This window comes from Ambystoma mexicanum, chromosome 6p (genome assembly GCF_040938575.1).
Source record: "Ambystoma mexicanum isolate Mex_15411 chromosome 6p, UKY_AmexF1_1, whole genome shotgun sequence".
In the NCBI taxonomy this organism is placed as follows: Eukaryota; Metazoa; Chordata; class Amphibia; order Caudata; family Ambystomatidae; genus Ambystoma; species Ambystoma mexicanum.
In genome coordinates, this window is record NC_090935.1 from 298,090,231 (window position 1) to 298,113,509 (window position 23,279).

The 23,279-nt window shown below is 47.6% G+C and overlaps 1 protein-coding gene across 1 annotated transcript in view; it reads right to left on the bottom strand.

Annotated features, from left to right (window-relative positions):
* FECH (ferrochelatase) overlaps positions 1–23,279 on the bottom strand; it is a 304,793-nt gene that overhangs the window by 175,655 nt on the left and 105,859 nt on the right. The window contains exon 6 of the mRNA XM_069627038.1: positions 4,540–4,646. Within this exon, the coding sequence (XP_069483139.1) occupies positions 4,540–4,646 (107 nt within the window). The remainder of the gene's footprint in view (positions 1–4,539; positions 4,647–23,279) is intronic.

The following is a 23,279-nucleotide window of genomic DNA, read 5'->3' on the forward strand; positions in this document are numbered from 1 at the left end:
ATGTACAATAAATATGACTATTGATTGAACTAATTGAATCATTGGTCGAGATTTGTAAAAAGACTGTATATTAGGACAAGAGGCCACCCCTCTCTCCGATTGGGCCAATATATTTTGTTTCACTATCCACCACACACACGACAAAATGGTCAGTTCACCCAGATCCAAAACGTTGTCACTGGCAACAGTCTCCATCGAAATGAAGGGCCAACTAACTGTGTTAACCCCTTGTGCACAAACACTAGATAGTTTCACTAATGTTTGAAAAAGCGGGAACAAAAGGAGGATCCTAAATGCTGTAGTCCTGGATAGTATGTCAAATGCTAATCTTTTCTTTTTTCATACAAAATACACTTAACCATTTTGGAAGAAGATAGTGTATGTGTTTTATAAATAATGCCAACACTAAAAAATAACTGCGATCGATGAATGTCTTTGAGCGATGGTTACCATGGAGTGGATTTCAAGGTTAACCTCTCAAACCTGGGCATATGTTATTCTTGTAGCGGGTCATGAGAGATATTACCCTACTTATGCACGCAATGAAACAATAAAAGAATATATATGTTTGTGTGTGTTTACACTGGAAAAAAACTGTACTGTGATTTTTTTAAGGGGGCACACGGGAAAACATCAATAAACAGATTCTGAATGTTTTTGGAAACACTACGAAAACACCACCGGCAGTTTAAAAAAAAACTAACAGGAAACCCAAAGTATAGACCCCAATACTGAAAGAAGACATACTTGGAGCAGCGATAATGTGCTACAAGAATGGGGCATATGTAATAATGTCCCAGCAGTGTGTACCATCGCATTATTCAGCACAGGTTGCAGAGTTAGTAGCAATGATCAGTGCGTTAAACAGGATGGAAGGGCATGCAGCTAACATTTTCGGATTCAGCCTATGCATCATCCACAATACATTCAGGATTGGCACGGTGGGAGATAAGGGGGTTCAGGAGAAGTGACGGGTCCCCAGTACAACATGCAGAGCTGCTCGGGCAATTGATTGAAGCACTGAAACTGCCAGTGTAGGTGGCCATAATAAAAAGTGCAGCCCATACAGGTGAGCAGGACCTTCTTTGGGGAACGGAATGGCCGACAGAGCCGCCAAAGAAGCAGCCTACTTACCTGAGTGAAGTATGACACTGTACCCAAGGGCGAAAGGGAAAATGAAAATAATGGCGGCAGAAAAAAACAGAAGGGTCCAGAAGAAGAGGAGGAGGAAAGTTTCAATACAATACCAATTGTTCAGATCATAGAGCTGCCAGGAAAGGCCCCGAAGGACGAAAAAGATTTATGGATAGAAAGAGGGTGTTCCCTTTCACCAACCGACTTCATCTGGAGGCAGCATAGCACGGGGAAGCCTCTGATGCCCAAACAATTGCTAGGTGTAGCACTAGAGCAGCATCACTTTCCTGCCCATGTATCCAAAGAGAATATAGCCACAGAGATAAATGAAGGGTGGCATGTACCAAATTTACATGAGCTTATATGAAATTATGTGCTGTGTCAACAGTTGTCTGCTCATACTTTGAGGACTGTAAAGGGAACATTATCGAGACCGGAAGGGTCCCTCGACTATGTTGATATGCAAGATAGATGTACCTCTTACAGGTTCATGCGCATTGTCATTTGTCAATTTTCACGTTGGCTTGAGGGGGGGCCCTGTGCTAAAAATTACACTAAATTCATAGTTAGGAAGGTGTTTGTGATGAGATAAGGTCGGACAATGGCCAACATTTTGCCAACGACCTTCTTAAGGACATTACACCTCCTGGGAATAAAACACAGGATATCCACAGTGTACCGGCTGCAAGCGAACACGATTGCCGAGAGACTAAACGGTGTGCTTAAAGAACGCTTAGCAAAGTTAACCTCATTGTGCCAAAATTTGCTTATTGCCTCCCATTGGTGCTTTTTGCTCTTAGCTACTCATCCGGTGCGGATCACCACTTGACTCTGCATGAAATTGTAACTGGTAGGAGGATGAATGCGCCAGTCCCGTATGCACGTTCAATTTCAGATGCTAATACCACAGCAGGGGTTCTAAGAGAAGAGATTAAAAAAGTAAATTTCCTGCCAGGTCCAACGTACAACATGTCGGTCAACCAACGTTGAAGAGCCGACAAGTGCCCACAGGGAGGAGGAATTTCCACAAGCACAGCTCCTCTATCCAGGTGATGACATTTTTGTCCATAAGGTTGTACGGCAGTGGCAGGAACCCAGGTTTACTGGTCCCTACGAGGTGGTATACGCGACGCCCACAGCAGTGAAAGTCAAAGAAAGTAAGGCATGGACCCAGATCACCAACGTCCGCAAGGTCAACAGTAGTGCAGCGGAAGGCAAAGCAAGAAACACCATTTGATGAGGATTAGAACTCAATTATCATTGACTTTCTTTTCAGCGATCAGAGTTTATAGAAAATGAAGACGATAATGGGCAAGCGAGCAATGGGGATACATGCAAGGGAAAATAAGCTAGATATGAAAATAGGGGTAGGATTGTTTTGTCTCTTTGGCTTCCGTCTTCTTTCTTTTCTCTGGTTTTACTGCACAAAAGTGATGGAAGTGCGTCAGCTGATAGTGTAAGGGAGACACGCACCAAAAGAAGCATATCTAGTGTTGAAAAGGTCTATGATCCCATTGGGGAGGGAGGAGACACGGCATCTGAAAATGTGTGGTAGGAAAAGGAGGGTGGGGGTGAGGGAGCACCAACAGCAGTTGCTATGTAGGCTTGCTAATCCCGAACATTGCAGGGACACCAAATCAATTCTTGCCACAAGAAGTAGCAGCCGCGGAGGGGGGGGGGGGTTGCCGGATTCATTTGTCTCTATGCAAAAACGAGAGGGCTGTTTCAGAGGCATAAAGTATAAGTGCAATGGATAGACAAAGGGGAGGAGGTGTATGCAGGTAATATACAGCTTGACGGCATGGCCACGGAAGAAGCCACAAAGCATGTCATACTGGAATATAACACCAAAAGGGTGCAGAGGGGCAAACGGTTCGCTACTACCCACATGAGAATATATTGCACAAACTCAACATGACATGATATACCGGTGTGCCACACCAGACCCAGTGCGAATAGGGGGGTTCAGTGTTTCACAATGCACAAGAGGGATGGTGCTGTGCCACACAGAAAGGCTGGTGGGCTATGAAGGAGTGGTAAAGAAAATAAATAGCGAGTGCCGGGAAATATGATGTACATGCTTTGGCATGGATATATGGAAAACACCATCCAGTATAAAACCGCTCACACAGCATTCTTTTGGTTTCAAAGCAACTGGGACGATGCTCTGGGGGTGAACACTGGCTGCGAGAGTACAATGAGCAGCCCGGCATTGCAGAAAGGGACAGCAGCAGTGATGGACAATTGGTGGGCCTTCGGGTCCAGAGCTTACGCCCAGCTGCCTTCAGACAGGGGAAAGATATGCGCACTTGTGAGCCTCCACAGCCCTGCATTGGTCGTGCCCCGGGCAGACCAGTTACGTTTCAATGAACTGTCAAAACTAAGCACAAAAATAAGGATAAAAATGAGCTGAAGGAGGTGAGAGGTGAGCCAAAGCGAATGGTTAGGAAGAAAAGTAACAGCTTGGACACAAACCCACAGCATTTAAAACTTTTCAGCAAAGCATCCATTTTCTTTGCTTCCCAGGGTACAAGCAGCTGGCAACGCTAAATGGCTGCAGATAACCCTGTATGAGGTGCTCCAGTTGGCAAACTCGACCGAAAAAGGACTGAATGCAATACGAGAAGATCTGTGCCATGTGCTTGATGGCCTTGCAAAACAAATGGGTTCTCGTCTTAACTGCAATGGAGGGTGGGGTCTGCCACAAGATAGGAAGCAGCAGAATCATAAATACCCGCCAACGATGCCACCAATGGGACACTTACGGAAGCTGTCAAGGAGATACATACCCCACATGAAAAAATGGTGAAAGAAACACATAATACTGCGCCGGACAATTGGCCCGATTCACTATTTGCCTGGGTGCCAGAGTGGCTGGTGGCTATGTTCAAAATAACTGTCACAACGATAGTCGTGATGCTTGTTGCCTTCTGCGTCGATCATCAAGCGGTGCGATTGTCACAAGAGAAAGCACAGTATATAATGTGTGCTAATAAAATGAATGAGGATGGTATTGAACTAGTAGGGCAGCCTCCCAGATGTTCCCTGTGTTGCAGCTAATTATCAGAAATCAATTCTCTTTTTTAGTTTTCTAGAGGGCTTATTAGTCGCATGCAGGAATCTTCACCCCAACATTGTTGCCCGAACAAAATACAGTTTGGCAATTTTTCAATTTGACAAAAAAGTTTTTTTTTAGTTTTATTTTTAGGACAAACACTTTCTAAACACCACACAGCAAACAAGAGCGTCTACCACAGACAAACTTTTTATGATCGAGAAAATGCACCCAGTTAGGCAGACACAGTCCTCCATCCTTTCAAGGTTGTAAATTAGTACAAATAACTGGGGAAATTGCGACATCTGCTATGGTTGAAATGGGATTTTGTTGCAATGCAGTTTTATTACCTGAACAAGGAGTGGGTGCGTAGGCCATCTGTCAATAGTACTCCATTTCATCTTTGGCTTTTCTCCCTTTTTATTATAGTAACGATATATTGCGTTTAAGCTGCTTCCTAGATGAGAATAAACAGAAGGCCACAGCCTATAGTTTAGCCTGCAATTAAAGGTACAAGACTGTAGAGGCAGTCAACGGCACAGAATTATGTACACAGTCCTTCTCATTCACCTAAATCATTTGAAATATGTACGTCTTTCTTCTCAAAAAGTGGCCACATCGTGTAAAAGGCCTTGATAAACACAAGGGCAAATCTGGGCTCTTGCACTGAAATCGTGTGTAAAGATTCTTGGGCAGAGGATGAAGGAGAAAGATCAATGTACTCCACCACAGAAAAACATTAAGGATTAAAGTACAATTTACTGTATTCAAACTGAGACTAAAATCCATGTGTGAGTGCTCAGAATATATAAGAACAAAAAAGAAATGGTTTGGGATACTGGGTTTTGTATGGAGATTCTTCTCCCAAAAATCGAACAGTAATGAAAATACAAGTTATTAATTTAAAATACTCAATGTTCTCCTACATTAACCAACACTGAGTTTAGCAGCACACAAGTATATGCCAATTGAATGGCCAGAGGAAAATAAACTGACAAAGGCAGATTGTCCTTTAATCTTTCGGGAATTACATACTTCATAAATCAGCAGCTGAAGTATCAAGTAGACTAATTGCCATGCAGCTATTGCGTGACCCCCTTAGTTTCAACATGGAGGCAGAAATAAGAAATAATGTAAACGTTTTAACAGATAAAATTTAGACTATGCCGACTCAGAAGATAAATTAAGAATGCTTCTGGGTATTAAATTGGGATGAGGTTTTAAAACGGACATCCATGTTCCTGTACTCATGAAGGCATTGAAGATGCTCACCAATGTTATATCCTGAAATGAGCTTAGATCCGACTATATCAACTGCTGACCAGTGACAGCAGAAACTAAAGTGCTGCTAGCAACACGATGTGTGGGTGCAATGTACTGAGAGCCAAACAGTAAATGCTCCAATACTCTGCATAGACTGCAGTGCTTTGTGGTAGCCTTTCTATATCTTGTAATGTAGTCAAAACATGAGGCCAGGGAACATAGGGTAGTAAGTCCATGGCACTAGTAGCCCTTATGTCTTTCTGCCTGGAGAGACTCAACAGCATTACTACTATAAATTGAAGCAGAGTCAAGGAAACCTTTGGTGATAAACAAATGCAGATGTAAGTATGAGAGATTCCATCCTCTCTCTGGGTACCCACGTTATTTTTCATTTTTTGAGAAGTTTCTGTGCTGTGTTTAGGACTCCAAAAGTTTTCTGCTTTGCGTTTCTGTAAAATTGATAAGCCTACCTCAGGACCATTACCCCATTATTGTGGGGAGCCTAAGACTCCATACCAGCCTATCTAATGAATGCTTGAAGCAGCCTCTAAATACGCAATGCATTACTAGGTCCCAATTAAAACATTCAGATTTTAAAAGGTGGCAAGGAGAAAAGAACAAGTTGCTTACCCGTGGTAACTTTCTTGCGACTGGATGCTCCACCCACGCATTACTCATCTTTGATATTCAAGTGTGCTTGCAGCTTGCTTCGAATTTCTTTTTCATTCGGTCGCACACCGTCAAATGTTGGTCATTGATGGCCTCCTCAGCGACCCTTGTAACGTCGACGCTGCAATATGAAGCACGCGCAGAGACCGTTACCTCAGTTCTTAGTTTTTGCCCTCCTTTAACTTGCATGGTGTATCATAGGAGGAGACAATCTTGACATTGCGAGAAAGGAAGGTGTACGACATGGAAATTCTAGGCAGGCAAGAGGGAATGGATGGGTGGGCGATGAGGAATACGTGGGAGGAACATCCAGTCGATAAACGTTACCACGGGTAAGTAACTTGTTCTTTGAATGGATTGTGTCCTACCACGTATTCCTCATCGACTCCCAAAGCAGTTACAGTTAGGTGTTGGGTGTCAAGAATGTCCTTATTTGTTAATATTATGGAGGACAGCCTTGCCAAATTTGGCTTCCTCTCCTGAAAAGAATCTACACAGTAAAATCTACTGAAAGTATGCAGGGATGACCAGGTTGCCGCTCTACAAATGTCTTGCACCAGCATCTCTTTCCAGAGCTGAAGAATTTGCCACATCTCTAGTGGAATGTACCCTCAAACCTACGGGGGAATCTTTGACTGTTAACGATTAACACTCAGTTATGCACATTACTATCCATCTTGAAATTGTTTTGTGACTGCCATGCCATCTTTGGTCAGCATAACCGATGAAAAGCTGATCATCTTGGCGAATACTTGCAGTTATTGTAATGTAGTAGTTTAGTGCCCTTTTAGGGTCTAGACAATGTAATCTCTCCTCCCCTTTTGATGGAGGAAGAGGAGGGTAAAAAGATGGTAGCACAATACGTTGTGCTAAATGAAATTGACACAACTTTCGGAAGGAAAGATGACCCAACTCTTTACTTTATCCTTGAAAAAAGGACGTTAAAAAAAGAAGGCCTGTAGTTCACCTACCCTACGGGCAAACGTGATAGCTACTAGAAAGGCCGTTTTCATAGTGAGAATCCTCAAAGGACACAAATCTAAGGGCTCAAAGGGAACTCCCATAGGACTGCTTAATGCAAGTTTTAAATCCAATGATGGCACGATGAAGGGAGGTGGTGAAAACAAATTGGCTAAGCCCTGCAGAAATTGTACCACAATCGGTACTTTGAAGTATGACCCTCCCCCCCCCCTTCATCTGGGAGATCTTTTGAAGATTGATAGTGCCGCCAAGTAGCCCTTCACTGTGGCCACCGACGACCAAGAATGGGTAAAATGGAGCAAGAAAGACAGAACATGGTGAGGTTTACACGTGAAAGGATCTAGTTCCTTTTCCCTGCACCAGCTGCAACACGTATTCCAACGGCAGCGGTACAGGGATTTAGTTGCTGGTCTCCTTGCCGAAGGCAACACTTGTTAGGGAGAATTCTCAAAAATGTGCTAATTTTCCTCCACCTTAGAGACCCCCCAGCAACTTTGCGGGATTCAGAGGACTTGATTTTTTTTCTAACCTGGAGAGAGTGAGACCCTTTTTCCCCACTCTCTCATGTATTTTAATGTGAATTTTACCTCTGTTTCTTTTGGTGTGTCACACAGCACCTTCAGTGCAGGAACACAGGGAAGTCTTCCATATTTCCCAAAGGTTTAACTACCTTCTCTGGGATACCCAGAGCAGTAAAGTGAAATTGACTTTTGTAACTTTCTAGACCCAGCACACACACTATCTTACAATAGGGTGCTGGGGGGGTTACCTAGTATCCCCTTTGTCTAGCTTCTCATGTAACATTTTTTATGTTACCCTTTTCTCATAGAATGGCTGGTGGCAGTGGTTTCGTTTAAACTACCATGGTTTGCATTTACCGCAGGCTGTGTTCACAGCTGCTGTAAAGCAACCGCGGGAGCCATCTTTGTCAAAATGGTGCCCAGTCTTCTTTTTTCACCATTTCTTTGTGGAAAGGTCCTTCTAGAGATTTTCTCTGTGCGCCAAACCAGGTTTGGTTTCTTTGTTAATTTCGCCTTTGGCGGGATTCAGGAGTGAAGCCCACCTCAAGCTCCAGAGTGTCTGGGGTAAGCAGGAAGTGAGGGAGGTGCCCGAAACTCCCTGTGCTTAGTCTTCTAGGAGAACCAAATGCACTCTGTGGTGATTGGCCGGCTGACTGTCCTGCAAGGACTGGCACCCTGCTGGGTGATTGACAACTAGGCTGGAACGAATGGAAGAGAACTGAGTTAAAGGCAAGTCCTTTGGCTTGGAAGGCAGTGTCGACCACTGGACGAAGGAACCAAAGAAGAGCTTGAAGAGGACGTCTGCTGCAACTCCTGGACCGTTGGTTTGCCCGGTGAAGCCCTGCTGCAGTGCTGAAACGCCAAGTTCGCATCGACAGAGAAGGCCCTGCAAGGATGACTTCTCCCTTTGAGTTGGTGGGACCAATCAACTCCAAAGTAAGCCACCTGGACATCCATCTCGGAGCTGGTTGAATTTCCACAGAGTTGCTGCTGGAAACCATATAGCCAGGGAGAGGAACACCAGTTTGTGTGCGTTGCTTTTAAGCTGGCCTAGAGCTTTTGGAAGATCCTCCAGACTCCCATGAAGCAGGACTGACCAAGCCTGAGCCCCCTCAACAGAGTTCGGGACCCCAGAAGCAAGGAAATTCCATCTCAACAGCCAGGAACCGCAGTGTTGCCATTTGCGGTATACGCGAGGAGCTGAAACACTAACAGACACTGAAAGTGAAGTTTGCCGGTTGCAAGTTTTGGCCGTCCCATTGCATTGCAGAAGTCCCCCAAAGTCTTCCCTCTTGTCCTCATGACTGAGGCACAGGAACAGTGAGATCTGCAGAGCTGCACAGGAACAGAAGTCATCAGCTGCATCTTTTCTTCATTTCTAAGGTACTGTAAAACAAGTCTAGGGGAACTTACCTCTTACTGTAGAATTGCTTGAAACTTCTACAACTCACAAGTCTAATCAGCTTGTGGCACTATATTTGATTCTTCTTTTCATCAAAGACTCCTAAGAACTTGTGCAAAGACTTTTCCATTTACTTACCAGAAGTGCTTCACCCTATACAAGACTTTTGCCCATTGACTTTGGCTTAGCCTATTGAATTGTACGACTCTTCCTGGAGGATCCAAAAGTATTTGCCTGCTTAATAATATACGTGGTCTCTTGTGTTCTAATAACTTTGCCTTTTACAAATTCCTAAAAGTATTCTAAATGCCAACAGTAAGATATTAATGTCCCCAGCACCCTTGTTATTGAAGTCACCTGTGGGTGTACGTTGTGTCTGTGGGCCATCCCAAAAGGGTCCTTACTGATTTAGAAACTAAGAGTGTACAGTATTGAAGTGTATTTGTGCATTACTATTATATTGCTCCCTTCTAAAGAATGCTTTATAACTGACTGATAAATACATTAATAATTGTTTATGCAAGACACCTTTAGTGTAAGAGCTAATTTGAATACCTGTAATTGAATCTTTGTGTACCTCCACTACAGCTCACATTTACCCCTCTTGAGATAAGCCTGGCTGCTCAACATGCTACCAAAATTGTGTAGTACAAGCTTATACCAAAGGTTGGGTTGCCTTTACCTGTAGTCAGAGTTGTGTGTAGAGGTCCCAGAGGGTACTGCATACAAACTTTGCCCAACAACACTTCCATTACGTCTTCCGGAAGGTCCCAAACCTTATATCTTACCATTTCAGCTACCATGCGTGAAGATTGAGAGTCCTGATCACGATTTCTGGATGAAGAATGCGACCTCTCCTGCCAGAGTAGGTCCTCTCTTTGGGGAAGACAAATTGGAGGGCAGATGGCCTCAGGTACCACATTCGCCTGGCCCAATCCGGAGCAATCAGGACTATGGTTTTCCCGAACCTCCTGATGACATAAGGAACGAAGGGGACTGGCGGAAACGCGTACAGCAGTGTAAACTTCCAGTCCACCACAGATGTGTCCCCTAGAGCTCCTCTTTGGGGTAATTCCCTGGAGCAGAACAGCTCGCACTTCCGGTTGACACTGGTCAAACAGATCCACTTGAGGGGTTCCCCAAAGAGCAAAAATCTCCAGAAGGACTTTCTGAGCTAGTTCCCACTAGTGGAAGATCGTACTCTGCCTGCTGAGAGCATGCGCTGCCGTTTTTTTTTCTATGGCTAAAGGAACTGCCAGGAGAGTGAGTCCATCTCTAAGTGCCCAGAACCAGAGCTGCATTGCCTCTCTACACAGGGGCAGTGACCCTACACCCCGCCCTCTCTTGTTGAGGTAATGCATGGCCACTGTGTTGTCTGTCATTATCATGACACTTTTCCCCCGTAATGAGGGCAGGAAGGCCATCAGCGCGAGTCCGATTGCCCTCAGCTCCAAAAGGTTGATATGGAGTCTGGACTCCGACTGAGACCAGTGTCCGCTTCTTGAAAGATCTCATGTGTGCTCCCCATCCTGTGAGGGAGGCATCTGTCACAACTGTTATCTCCGGCCATGGTTGCCAAAAAGGCTCTCCTCTCAGGACATCCTCTCGGCTGATCCACCACAGGAGACCCTGGGCGACCTTTGTCAGTGAGCAGGTCTGTCATTCTGCCGGAGAATTGAGACCACTGGGATCTGAGAGCCCACTGAAGAGATCTCATTCTCAGACGGGCTCCTGGCACCATAAAAATGCAGGATGCCATAAGGCCTAGCAACATGAAGTCGTAGGCCGGAAGACGTTGGGCACTCTGGAATTTTTGGACCATCTGCACAAGATGTTAAGCCCTTAACTCTGGTGCGAAAGCTTTTCCTGAAGCTGAATCCAGGACTGCCCCAGTAAATTAAAGCTTCTGTGAAGATGTCAAGTGGGACTTCTTGAAGTTCAGGGAGAAGCCCAGCTCGTGGAGGAATTGTCAAGTGTGAATGAGATGATTATGAGACTGTTCGAGAGAAACAGCCCTGATCAACCATTCGTCTAGATAGGGGTAGAATCCTTATCCCTCCGTAGAGTTGCTGTTACCACTGCCATAAGCTTGGTGAAAACCCTCGGGCTGCGGTGAGCCCGAATAGCAGAACCCGAAACTGATGAGAACCGCCAACTGCGAACTTCAGGTACTTTCTGTGCTTTTGATGTATTGGCACATGAAAGTAAACATCCTGAAGGTCCAATGGCAACAACCAATTCTGGAGTTGAAGGGCCTGAAGGATCTGCGAAAGAGTTACCATCTTGAACTTATCTTTCTGAAGAACTTGTTCAAGCATCTCAATTCCAAGATAAGTCGCACTCCTCCATTCTTCTTAGGTATCAGGAAATAGTGAGTACCAACCCTGGTTTCTCTCTTCTGCAGGTACCAATTCTGTTGCACCTTTCTCCAACAGTATGAGAACTTCCTTTTGGAGGATCAGATCTGGAATCGAGGTTGATCTGGATTTTGAGGGGCAATCGGGAGGTCTCTTTAGAAATGGAAAACTGTAACCGTCTGCTACAGTTTGTTGCACCCATGCGTCCAAAGTTATGCTTTGCTCCTACCACAGACTTGTGAGCGAGGGAGTCATTTTGCTATACCACCTGCAGCTGAGGCTAACTCTGCCGGTGTTAAACGGGGAGTTCTTCCTCCTCTGCCTCTACCTCCATGAGGGGCTCTTCTTTGGCCCCTTTAAGAGAATTGACCTCTTCCTCTACAGACGGAGGAATACAAACAAAAAGGACAGCCTCTCTATCCTAGATTTGAAGATTGAGGTTGTCCGATTGCCGCCCCTAATGGTTTTGCTGCAGCTTGAGACGCTTGAAGTTTTACCAGTCTATCAGCCTTTTCACCAAACAGGGAAGTCCCGTCAAATGGCATGTCAAGTAAACATGCCTGGACATCTGCAGAAAATCCTGATTTTCTTAGCCAAGACATGCGCCTACGCACTGTACTCGCAGCCATGGACCTGCTTACTGAATCCACTGTATCCATGCTGGACTGTACAGTCTGCCTCATGGCCTCTTTTCAATCTTGTATTAGGCTGAAGAAACCTCTTTCTTCTCCCTCCGGAATATGCTCTGCTGCAAGAGTAGCTACACCCCAAAGGCACTGGTAGCATTAGCTGATTTATATGCCATGATCTCTGCATTAAAGAAGTCAATTCTTCTATACTCCTCATCTGCCAGTGCAGAAGGGTAAGCTGCAGCTTTTGAAGAAACTATTGCTGCTTTAGCAACCAGGCTCTCTGGTATGGGGTGCCTGTTCAAAAATGGAGGGTCCACAGAAGCAGTTCTGTATTTCTTTGTTAACAGTTTGCTAACCAATGGAACAGAATCTGATTTTAGCCAGTTTTCTGTAACCCTTACTCTTAAGGCTGCATGAAATGTTAACAAAGCCTCCCTAACTGGACCACTGTCTAAAATATCTTTGAGTTTATCAGGCTCTATAGCAGCTGCGGGTTTGGACCACCCAAACCCGATATCAGGACTGAGCCTTCTTTCAACTCCTTCAAATGAAAAACCAAATCGTGGCTTTTTGCTCAAATCTGAGGGAGCCTCCGCCTTGGCAATCACCTGAGCAATCTGCCTTCTGACTATTTTTTGCCTCGCCTAATTATGCTCACATGATAACCACTTACTGTGACCACTTTTGTACCTTTGTTATAAATGTTATGCTCTACTGCTTTTTGTACATGTTGTAGAATATATGTATATAGGTTGAACAAGAACTATGTTTATGCTATGGAAACTATGTAATATATGTAAATTTGCTTACCAAGTTTTAGAGCCCGGATGCCCATGGGCCTGGCGCGCGTTACAAATAAATAAAATACAAATACCCTGTATATTCAGCAACTTTACAAATACAGCTCTGTATGGGGGATCAGCCATTTCTGAGTTACCAAACTCTGTCTCTGGTGATGTTTCCCAGCTACTGGTATCCTTTAGAGTTTCAACAAGAATTTGCATCTTGGATTCTTAAGAGATCAACTCTTCTGGAACATTTGGTGTCCCATGTTCGTACCCAAAGGGGGCTGATCTTCCTCAATGATTGATCCCATTTGCATGAAGAAATACGGTTGGGGAATGGGTTAAAACACTTAGACAGATCAGTCATAGGTTTAACAGTCTTCAAGAGCACTGAATGCACCGACGAAGTTGAAGGCGTTGAAGGCTTCGACGACTTTCTTGAAGCAGTCAGTGAATGAGCCGAAAATGTAGTATTCGTTAATGGAATACATGACTCGAAGGTTCAGGCAATGAACATAACGGCTTCGATACAGAAGATGAATGCTTCGAGGGGACAGACACAGGCGCTTTCTTTTGTGTCGAGGAGTCTCTCTTCCCGGGCCTTGAGGCGCGCGAGAAGGTGACACACGAGACTCCCTACTGGTCTTGTCAGGCGCAGAAGGGTGGCTTCTTTTCTCAGACTCCTTCAGAGGGGCACTCGGAGGAGTTCGTCTCTGGAAAACTGCAAGCATATTCAAACAGAGGTTTTCCAATTCCGCCGGAGTCTAGTTCTTTTTTTGGAAACAAAACTTTGAGAGAGGAAGACAAAGATCTCTGGCATCATTTTTTACTCTTCTTATGAGAAGAGGACGACGAGTGTCGTGAACTGGACGTCGAATGTCTTCAGTGTTTAGAACGCTAACGGGAGGGGGGAGCGCTGTTGCGTACATGGAAGATGGCTGCCTGATTTGAGAGCTCCGATCCATGAAAGATCCTATCTGCAATTGATCCGTCCAGAGGCCACCTACGACCTGGATATTGACACAGCTGGTGTATGAACACTCTCGGAACATCATCCTGAAGTTTGGGCGAGAACCGTTGGTGAATTACGGAAATATCTGACTTGTAAAACCACCCGGAGGTGCTGCGGAAAGGGAGCCGAAGACAAGAACCAGGCTGTGCCTGCCTCGCTCTGCGGTTGCAAAGGGGGAGGAGCTAAGGCCTGCACTGGAAGCCTGGAGACACGTGCATTCTACGGCACCCGTGGAGTTTCGCTGGGCTGCTCCAGCGGACCTCGGGTGACAGTTACTACTGGAGCGAGGATCAGTGAGACCTGGAGGAATGTTGCCTGAGGAGCGTGGGCGCCTCTGCGACCTAGCTGCGGACAGGAGCGTGTATCTAACCAATGTAGATATGAGAGGACAAGAATACGTGGCGGCTCCTTGTGCAGCGGTGCAGTGAGTGCTGGGTGCCTCTGCGAGAGCCGCGTACGCCTGGATCGCTGGCCGGCGGGAAGCTACAGCTCTACAGGGCTGAACTTCCCCCAACCCCCGCCTTTCGATACCACGGGAGGCGGGTGAATGTAATCAGCTATCCGACCTGCAGTCGACGAGCTGCAGCACCGGACCCGGTGCTTGAAGCGGAAACATCCGGGTATGGACCCCGACAATCTAACAAGGGTCAAAGCACCCACCAACCCAGATCTGTAGGGCCATTAGTGTGGAGCCCAATAACAGAGGTAGGAGAGGAAAAACTCCTTAGTGGATAACGGCGTGCCATGAGGCGATTGGAAACAGCAGGCAACATAATCTTACATCGTACCACACCTAACACCCACGCGCCCCGCCTGATATAATTGGAAATTGGTGTCGCCATCAGATATACCTGGGTCTGGAATATATTCATTTCAGATAATTGCTGCAGGGACCCCCACCCATCATTGGAAGCCTGTTGGCTAGTCAGTCGAGGAAGAGGTGCACGAGGTGGGGGAGCCCCCCCCCTTACCGACGTACTCCAATATCGAAGCCACAGGCTGGGCACAATCCCTTAAAAAACAGAAGTGTGATGGAATGAGGACCTAGCAGGAAAAGGATCCTTTGTAAACACTGGGAATAAATACGGAATAGCATATGGTGACGTGCTGACAGTTGGAATCCAACGGTGCACCGCCATAATAGGATCACTTGCCACAGGCGATCGACACAATAACTGAAATAGAACACAGGTTACAACCATCTAAGACACGGGGCACATACGACGTAACTACATTCCCTGAACGTGGGAGAGCATAATCCACTCCCAGGACCCGCCACCAAGGTGAGAACACCCGTTATACGGAGGATCAGGGTGACCCACAACTTCTGGTACAACAACCATATCCTATAGACGAAACTCGTGTTTCTCCCCCCCCAAGCAACGTGGTGCTAGTCACGGAAGACCCACAGAAATTCGTGAAAATGACAAAAGGAGCAGGTTCTGAAAAGAAAAAAAAAAGCCAGGCTCAAGGTCCTGCATCGGAAACACCAAGCACCTCTAATGCCCAAGCTGGGAAGGAAAATGAAGACAGGGAAGATCAGCTAACAACTATTGTGCAGAATGGCTTCCTAGCAGTCAACGTTAAGCTGGATGACATTATGGCTACCATTGGTTCTTTGAAAGCAAGGGTTGACAAAGAAAGCCTGCGAATCACGGAAGCAGAAGACAGAATCAATACCACCGAAGACACGGTCACCCACCACAGCCGAGACATCGCCCAACTGAAGGATAATTTATCCAAAATGCAGAATAAATGTGAAGATCTGGAATCGAGACACTGAAGAAATAATGTCTGAATTGTGGGTGTTCCCGAGAAATGTGGTACAGGTGCAATGGAACTTTGGGTGGAGTCCCTTTTTAGATTTCTCTTTGGTGCAGACTTCTTCTCAGACCACTTCCTAGTTGAAAGAGCACATCGCACGCTGCCCCTGTGCCCAAACCAGGGGCACCGCCCAGCACGATATTTACCCAGCTTCTCAATTAGAGACATGATACTTAGGTTGGCCAGGGAAATGGGCACACTGCAACACAAGGAGAGTTGCATACATATATACCCTGACTTTGCGGCTGGAGTCCAGGCGAACAGAAGATCATATGAACCGGTGAAAAGGTTGGTCAGAGCACGACAGATGCCATGCCGTGATATTTCCAGCCAAGATGAGAATACAACACGGGGGGAGAGCACATTTCTTCGAGACTCCAGCCGATACCATGAATTACATTGAGTCCTCCATACCACTTCTTCCTAGAGAGCGCGGGCAAGATCAGAATGGCAGGCTTCATCCGGAAGGAGGATGACGAGATCCGGCGTATTGAATGATGCATGAACAGATATCCTTTACGCTAGTTGCAATGCTATAGTTGTTTCAGTGGATGGCTTCTATGCTATCCTTTGGTCTGGATCGTGAGCCTAGGTCGGACGGCCATGTGCTAGCAACATGGCAACCTCAGGTGAGCTCCAAAAGTTCAAATGGGTCCATCGTCAAGTTGGGGTGGATGATGTGGGTGTGGGGTGGGGTATGGGAGGCGGGACGGGTTGCTTCACGATTTCCCGCCTGGAATGGATGGGAAGGGGAGGTATGCCACAAGTTTTGGTTGTTAAAGTGCTCAAATTCAAGGTCTTGCAGATGCTGACACTGCCAGCGCTGAGCTTGCACAATTATGAATGGAAACTATGGCAGCATACATATATACACACACAATTTCCCCCCCCCCCCCCCCACACGTGAAGGGTTGAAGATCAAGCTGCTCTCATGGAACGTCCGTGGGCTTAAAAACCCTACAAAATCCAGAAAAGTCGGGGACCATGTCAGTAGATCTGCCCCTCACATAGTAATGTTGCAGGAAACACATATTCAAGGGACCAACAACACGAACATATTAGCTACCTGGGGCAAACAAAAGGTACCACACGGACTACTCCACCCAGGCCAGAGGGGTACTAGCGATAATACACCCCTCATTGGGGTTTCAATCTAAAGGCCACAAAGTAGATCCTCTTGGGAGATATCCGATAGTATGGGGCGAGATAGCAACTAAACAGATCACGTTAGTTAACACCTATGGCCGAATATAGACGATCCGAATTTCTACCCGACTATTTTGGAAATACTAATTTCCTTAGACGAGGCCCACATAATCTTGAGGGGGGGCGGGGGATTTTAACTTGATATTGGACACATCCCGTGATAGGTCTTCAACAATTAAAAGACCGGCCGCCAAGGCGACGATCACGCTGAGCCAAATCATGCCACAACTATCACCAATAGATGGTTGGAGGGAGCTACACCCAGATACCAGAGAACACACATATTACTCTACTGTACATGACTGTACATGGCTCAGAGTCGCAAATTGACTACTGGCTCCTCTCCACCTCCATGTCTGATGCACTAAAGAGATGTGAGATCCACCCCCGTACATTATCTGATCACTCCACTATATCACTTGAGCTGGTATTTCGGGACACCCCCAGGCCTGCATGACAGTGGAGAATGGCTGCCAACATATTAATGAACACCAATATAGCTGAATTCCTACACATCAAGATTGAGGAGTTCTCCACTAATAATGTGGGACCGGTTAACAGGTACTCCACAGTCGGGGAATCATTCAAGGTATGGATTAGAGGGGTCCCGATAGCCAAAATCACGGGCCTCCTAAGCTCTGTACGTCGTGAGCTTGATGAGATCGAGAACAGACTGCAGACTTTGGAAATTGCCTACAGTAACACTCACGATAAAGGCACACTTGCTGATATCAAACTTTTGAAGGACTTTGATAATCTGGCCAATAGAGCGATACAATATATTGCTGCCCCGACTCGCGCACATAGATATGGGGAAAGCAATAAGGCGGGAAGATCCCTAGCTAACTTAATCAAGGAAGAACGGCAACACAACTCAATTACAAGTATTAACTCAACAGAGGGTGGGGTGGTAACAGGGTATAAGGCAATAAACCATAAATTCACTAAATTCTATCAGGAATTATACGCAAATCAGGACAAAAAAAAAACAGAGGCCGATATGCAGATATATCTTGATGAACATGATCTCCCGAAACTTCCATTAGAGACCAAACTGACACTGGAGCAACCAATTATAGAAGAAGAATTCACTGAAGCAATAAAGACGTTAGCATCCGGGAAAACCCTGGGTTCGGATGGCTTGGGGGGTCGAACTTAAGGAGTTCCAGATGGAACTAGTCCCGATACTATTAAAGGTGTGGGAGGAGACGCTGGAACGAAACATATTACCCGAATCAATGATGGAGGCCATAATTACTGTATTACCGAAACGCTGACGTCCTCCCCAGGACAATGCTGTCCTACAGGCCCCGGTCATTAATAAATGTAGATGCCAAAATATTGGCGAAAGTGTTGGCAAATAGACTGCTGCCTAACATGCCAACTTTGGTTCACCCCGACCAGTGCGTGTTCATCCCCACGAGATCTACTGCCTTGAAACTGCGTAAATTGTTTGGGATAATGGCACAAATAAACCCGGACACAAGTGCAGTAGCAGTCTCCCCAGATGCAGAGAAGGCATTCGCCTCAGTGTCATGGGTATCATTTGGGATGGGCCCTTACTTTATTAAATGCGTGAAATTACTATATGCAGCACCGGGTGCCAGAGTCCTAACTTATCATACGATCTCTGATCCGTTTATTGGGTAGGGGTACTAGGCAATGCTGTCCGTTTTCGCCTATACTATATGCACTAAGGGAATAGTTTCTTACCTGTAACTCCATTTCTCCAGCATTGGTATCTTTCATGGATTCACATGCTTAGAATATTCCCCGTCGTCAGGCTGGGAATCCCCGGTACATTATATAGACCCTTTCCCGTAGGAAAACTTTTTCGACGCTTATGCGTCCTATCCACCTCGTTTTGTATCATGCGTGCCCGCGCCGTCAGGGCGTCATGATATAAATACAGGCCCCACCCCCGCGCTCCCTCAGATTTCGGCCCCCAAAGTAGTGGGGAAACCGGTTTGCATGTTCAGGGGAGGCAGGTGGGCGCATGTGAATCCATGAAAGATACCAATGCTGGAGAAATGGAGTTACAGGTAAGAAACTATTCCCTTCTCCAGCATTGGATCTTTCATGGATTCACATGCTTAGAATAGATTACACAGCAGTACCACCCCCAAAGAGGAGGCGTGCATGCAAACCCATATACTTTGTTCGCAAAGCCCGTTCCCTATGATCATGTATACATCAGTAATAGTTAACACAGGAAAACGAACCACATACAGTCACAAATTCCATAGGATGCAACCCCTCAGCCGGGGCTTACCTTACTGGAATAGGTGTCGAAGCACCGCCTGTCCCATCCGGGTATCTTCGGCATGTTGCTGCGACAGGCAGTTGGCGGGTAAAGGTGTGTGTAGCCACCCAGGTAGCCGCCATGCAAATGTCCCCCAGAGGGACTCCGGCCCACAGTGCCGTTGACGATGCCGCTGCTCTAGTTGAGTGAGCTCTTGGCCGTCGTAGAAGAGGCTTCCCTGCCCTAGAATGGCAGTACGAAATGGTAGATGACACCCATCTTGACAGTCCTTGCTTCGAAATGGCTTTTCCTTTAGCACCCAAACCATAGGCCACGAACAGCTGTCTCGTTTCTCTGAACGGTTGCGTACGATGGAGATAAAACTTAAGAGCCCTTTTTACATCCAATGTGTGTAGCATGCGCTCCGCTCCCGAGCATGGTTCCGGAAAAAACGTAGGCAACACAATAGAGGAGTGTTTATGGAACACTGAAGGAGCTTTTGGTATAAACTGCGGGTTAGTGGCTAGGACTACCTTGTTCTTGAAAAATCGTAAGTATGGTGGGTCTACCATGGGGGCGTGGCCTGATGTCCATGGTGCGAGGACGCGGTTCCCGTGAGCTCCGGCCGAGCCGCGCAGTCCGATCCTGTTCTGGGTACCGAAAACCCGACAAATCAGACCATCCTTCGGTGCAGCTGTACATCAGGCGATTAGCTGCACCCTACGACTTGTTCCGACAGAAATCGGAGGTCGGGGAGCTTCTCCGACGCTTCGCCCCGACCTCCCCCGGCCCCCTGAGAGAGGTGCACGGGATCTGACCGAGGCGCGGGATCGCTTCCCGTTTCGAGCGTCGCGGCTCCTCTGCGGCGCCTAGCCTTTGGTGCAGCCGTAAATCAGGCGATTGGCTGCACCCGACTTCTTGCCCTGACAAAAAACGGAGAGCCGGGACCCGCTGAGACGCTCCGGTCGGGCTCCCCCTCTCTCCCATAAGAGACTTCCAAGACGATCTCGGAGCGACCCCGGAGCGGGACAGGGAGCGCACACCCTGCGGGGGACCAGATCCCAGCCCTCCAAGCGCCTCTATCACTGCCCCTACCGTCCCGGGGCGAGGACCACTACAAGACCCCGTCGATCCACCGACACACCGCCAACGAAGCCGGAGCGCGACTGTGGAGGGGGTCGCCGAGTCGGAGCTACTGGACCTTCACCACCTACTGCATTCCTGACTCGGACCGCCTATTCTCCGGGGAGCGGACCCCCCCACCAACGCAGACCTACACTCCTCGAACTGGTTCCAGACCCACCCAAACTACGTTCACAGGTGAGGCCTTCCCGGCGTTCCGGGCCCGGCGACTCTCTCACGGGGTGGCGGGACCTTGCCTGCCCACCCCAGGCGGCTCCCACCGAACCCCCGACTCCTGCACTCTCCCTAGCTAACCTCATTGGGCAACGCTATCTCCCGGGGGGACCCGGACCTCTTTTGTCCTCTCCTGTCCCACTGAAGGCGGGGCGCCCACACCCGCGGCGCGCCCGGATCTCGACCCACACGGGGTCCATTATCCCCGAACCTCTATGTCCCACCGAAATTAAGCCAGGCAGAGAGGCCGCCTGCCCCGACGGGAATCCCCTTGCGCTCCCGACCAGAACTGTAACAGCCCATCATGGCGGCAGCAAGAAACAAAACCAAAAATGCCACCCTAGATCCTTTTGTCACGGCGAAATCTCACCCCATCGCCCAGACCTCAACAGATAACTCAGCTACACGAGACAACCCGGACACCAAGCATGACCAGCTGCTAGGGGCGATTGAGGCCCTAAAATCATTCATAGACACAAAGATAGGGGAAGTAAAAGCTGACATCCAGCTGATAAGGCAAGACGCTTGCAACCTAGCTGAACGGGTCACCGCTGTGGAGTCCCATCAAGAGGATATGGCGACTGAATCGGCAGCCATGAAATCAGAACTGGCAGAGCTTAAACGTAAAGTGACCCTGCTGGAGGCGAGGTCCGAGGAAGCGGAGGGTCGCGCTAGACGCAGCAACATTAGGATACTGGGCATACCGGAGGGGACAGAGACTGCTGACCCGACGACCTTCGTGGAATCCTTAATCCAACAAGAGATCGGAGCGGAGAACCTCTCGCAGGGCTTCTCCATAGAGAGAGCACACAGATCGCTCCAGAAGAAACCACCCCCAGGCTCCTACCCTCGCCCCATCATAGCGAAGGTCCTCAATTTCCGAGACCGGGAGGTGATCCTGAAGTTTTCAAGGGAGGGAGGAGAGATAATACGAGGCAACTCGAGAATCACGATATACCCTGATTATACCCAGGCGGTCCAGAGAGCGAGGAACTCCTTTGTCCCGGTTAAGGCCAGGCTGAGGAAACTAGACCTAAAATATATGCTCCTATATCCCTCCAGGTTGAAGGTAATCTACAAAGGAAAATCAATATTTCTCGAGACTCCAGCTGCGGCTAACATGTGGATGGAGCACAATAACCTGGCTGATATCCCTATGGAATCCCCACACGGGAAACTTAACGAAGGTACCTAAAGATGAGGGCTGCACGCCCCGACACAGATGCTTGTACCCTTCTACAGCAGCCTGAGAGGGCAGGGAACTCTAATCTCAAGAAGCAAAACTACTATGTGAGCTGCTAAAAGGCTGCGGGGCTCGCCCGTTCTCCCACGCATGGACGAAGACCTCGACCCCACGAAAAACCAGTGCAGGCCAGTTGCCAGCACACACCTACCCGCGCCAGACACCCGGATTGGGACAGGCAGCGCGGGAGCACCTGAGCACTCCACCGTTGTGTCAGTCGCTGGGTGCACAAGTTTTAATTGTTTCACACATGTTATCATCGTTCTGACTGCCCTTACTCCGAGAACATCCGCCCAAATGGAACCGAACCCAAACCTCACCACAGGAGCTAATCACTCCACTCATTCTGGACAGATCATGGCTCACAATAACAAGCTGAAAAATCCCGAAGTGGTCGTGAACCCCTCCTCAATAACTAACACAACCAAGCAATGGCACCAAAACTTAGAGTAATCACATGGAACGTCAGGGGGCTGGGGTCCTACCTTAGGAGAAATCGAATTCACTCCTATCTAAAGAGGAAGAAAGTATCAATCGCACTCCTACAAGAAACACACCTCTCGGCCGACTCTGCAAATAAGCTACCAAACTACTGGGGGGGCCAAGGCTACGGATCATCATACTCGAAGTATGCAAGAGGTGTGTATACGTGGGTGAGCTCAGACACACCATTTCAACAGCTGGGGATGGAGCAGGATACCGAAGGCAGGTACTTGCTGATATGGGGCATGCTGGAGGGCACCCGTATATGCATAGTAAACTCGTACTTCCCCCAGCATGGTATACCCTCTTTCCTCAAGGAGATGTGCGCTAAACTCGTGCTCCACAGAGACCATAGCCTCCTGTGGGGAGGCGACTTCAACTGCGTCATTAATGTGGAATTGGATAGATCCACCACACCACGCCAAAACAATAATCTCCCTGCGCTGGCCTTCCACAGAACAATTGAAGACCTGCACATGGTGGACACCTGGCGTGACCTTCACCCCACAGACAGATCATATTCATTCTACTCTGCCCCCCATAATCTGCACACCAGGATAGACTACCTCTTCATAAACAACGAACTGACCCCCCAGGTCGAGTCCGCAGAGTACCTGGGCAGATCAATCTCAGATCACTCCCCACTATTAGTGCAATTCAGCCTGCGACCCCCCCTACCTCCTATCCCAACGTGGCGTATGCCAGTGGAGACACTATCTGACCCTGCATTTAAGGACCACCTGGCTGAGAAACTAGAGGAGTATATAGAGATCAATAAGGGATCAGTAGTAAAATGGAGTACTCTCTGGGAGGCAATGAAGGTGGTGACGAGGGGAGAGGTGATTGCTGAGGCGGGTGGAATCAGGAAACAATTGAGGAGGGAACTGGAGGCCAAGGAGGAAAAGATCAAGCACCTCGAAAGCAACTCCCCCCCCACAATTGAGACAGAGAGCAAGTTGAGAGAAATTAGGGAGGAATGCAGAACAGCATGGGAAAGGCTCTCGAAGTTTGACTTCTCTACCCGCACCATGAAAGCCCATAAAGAGGCGGATAAGCCAGGCAGGATACTAGCCTGGTTGTGCCGGAAGGAACATCCGAAGCAGGCCCTTACAGA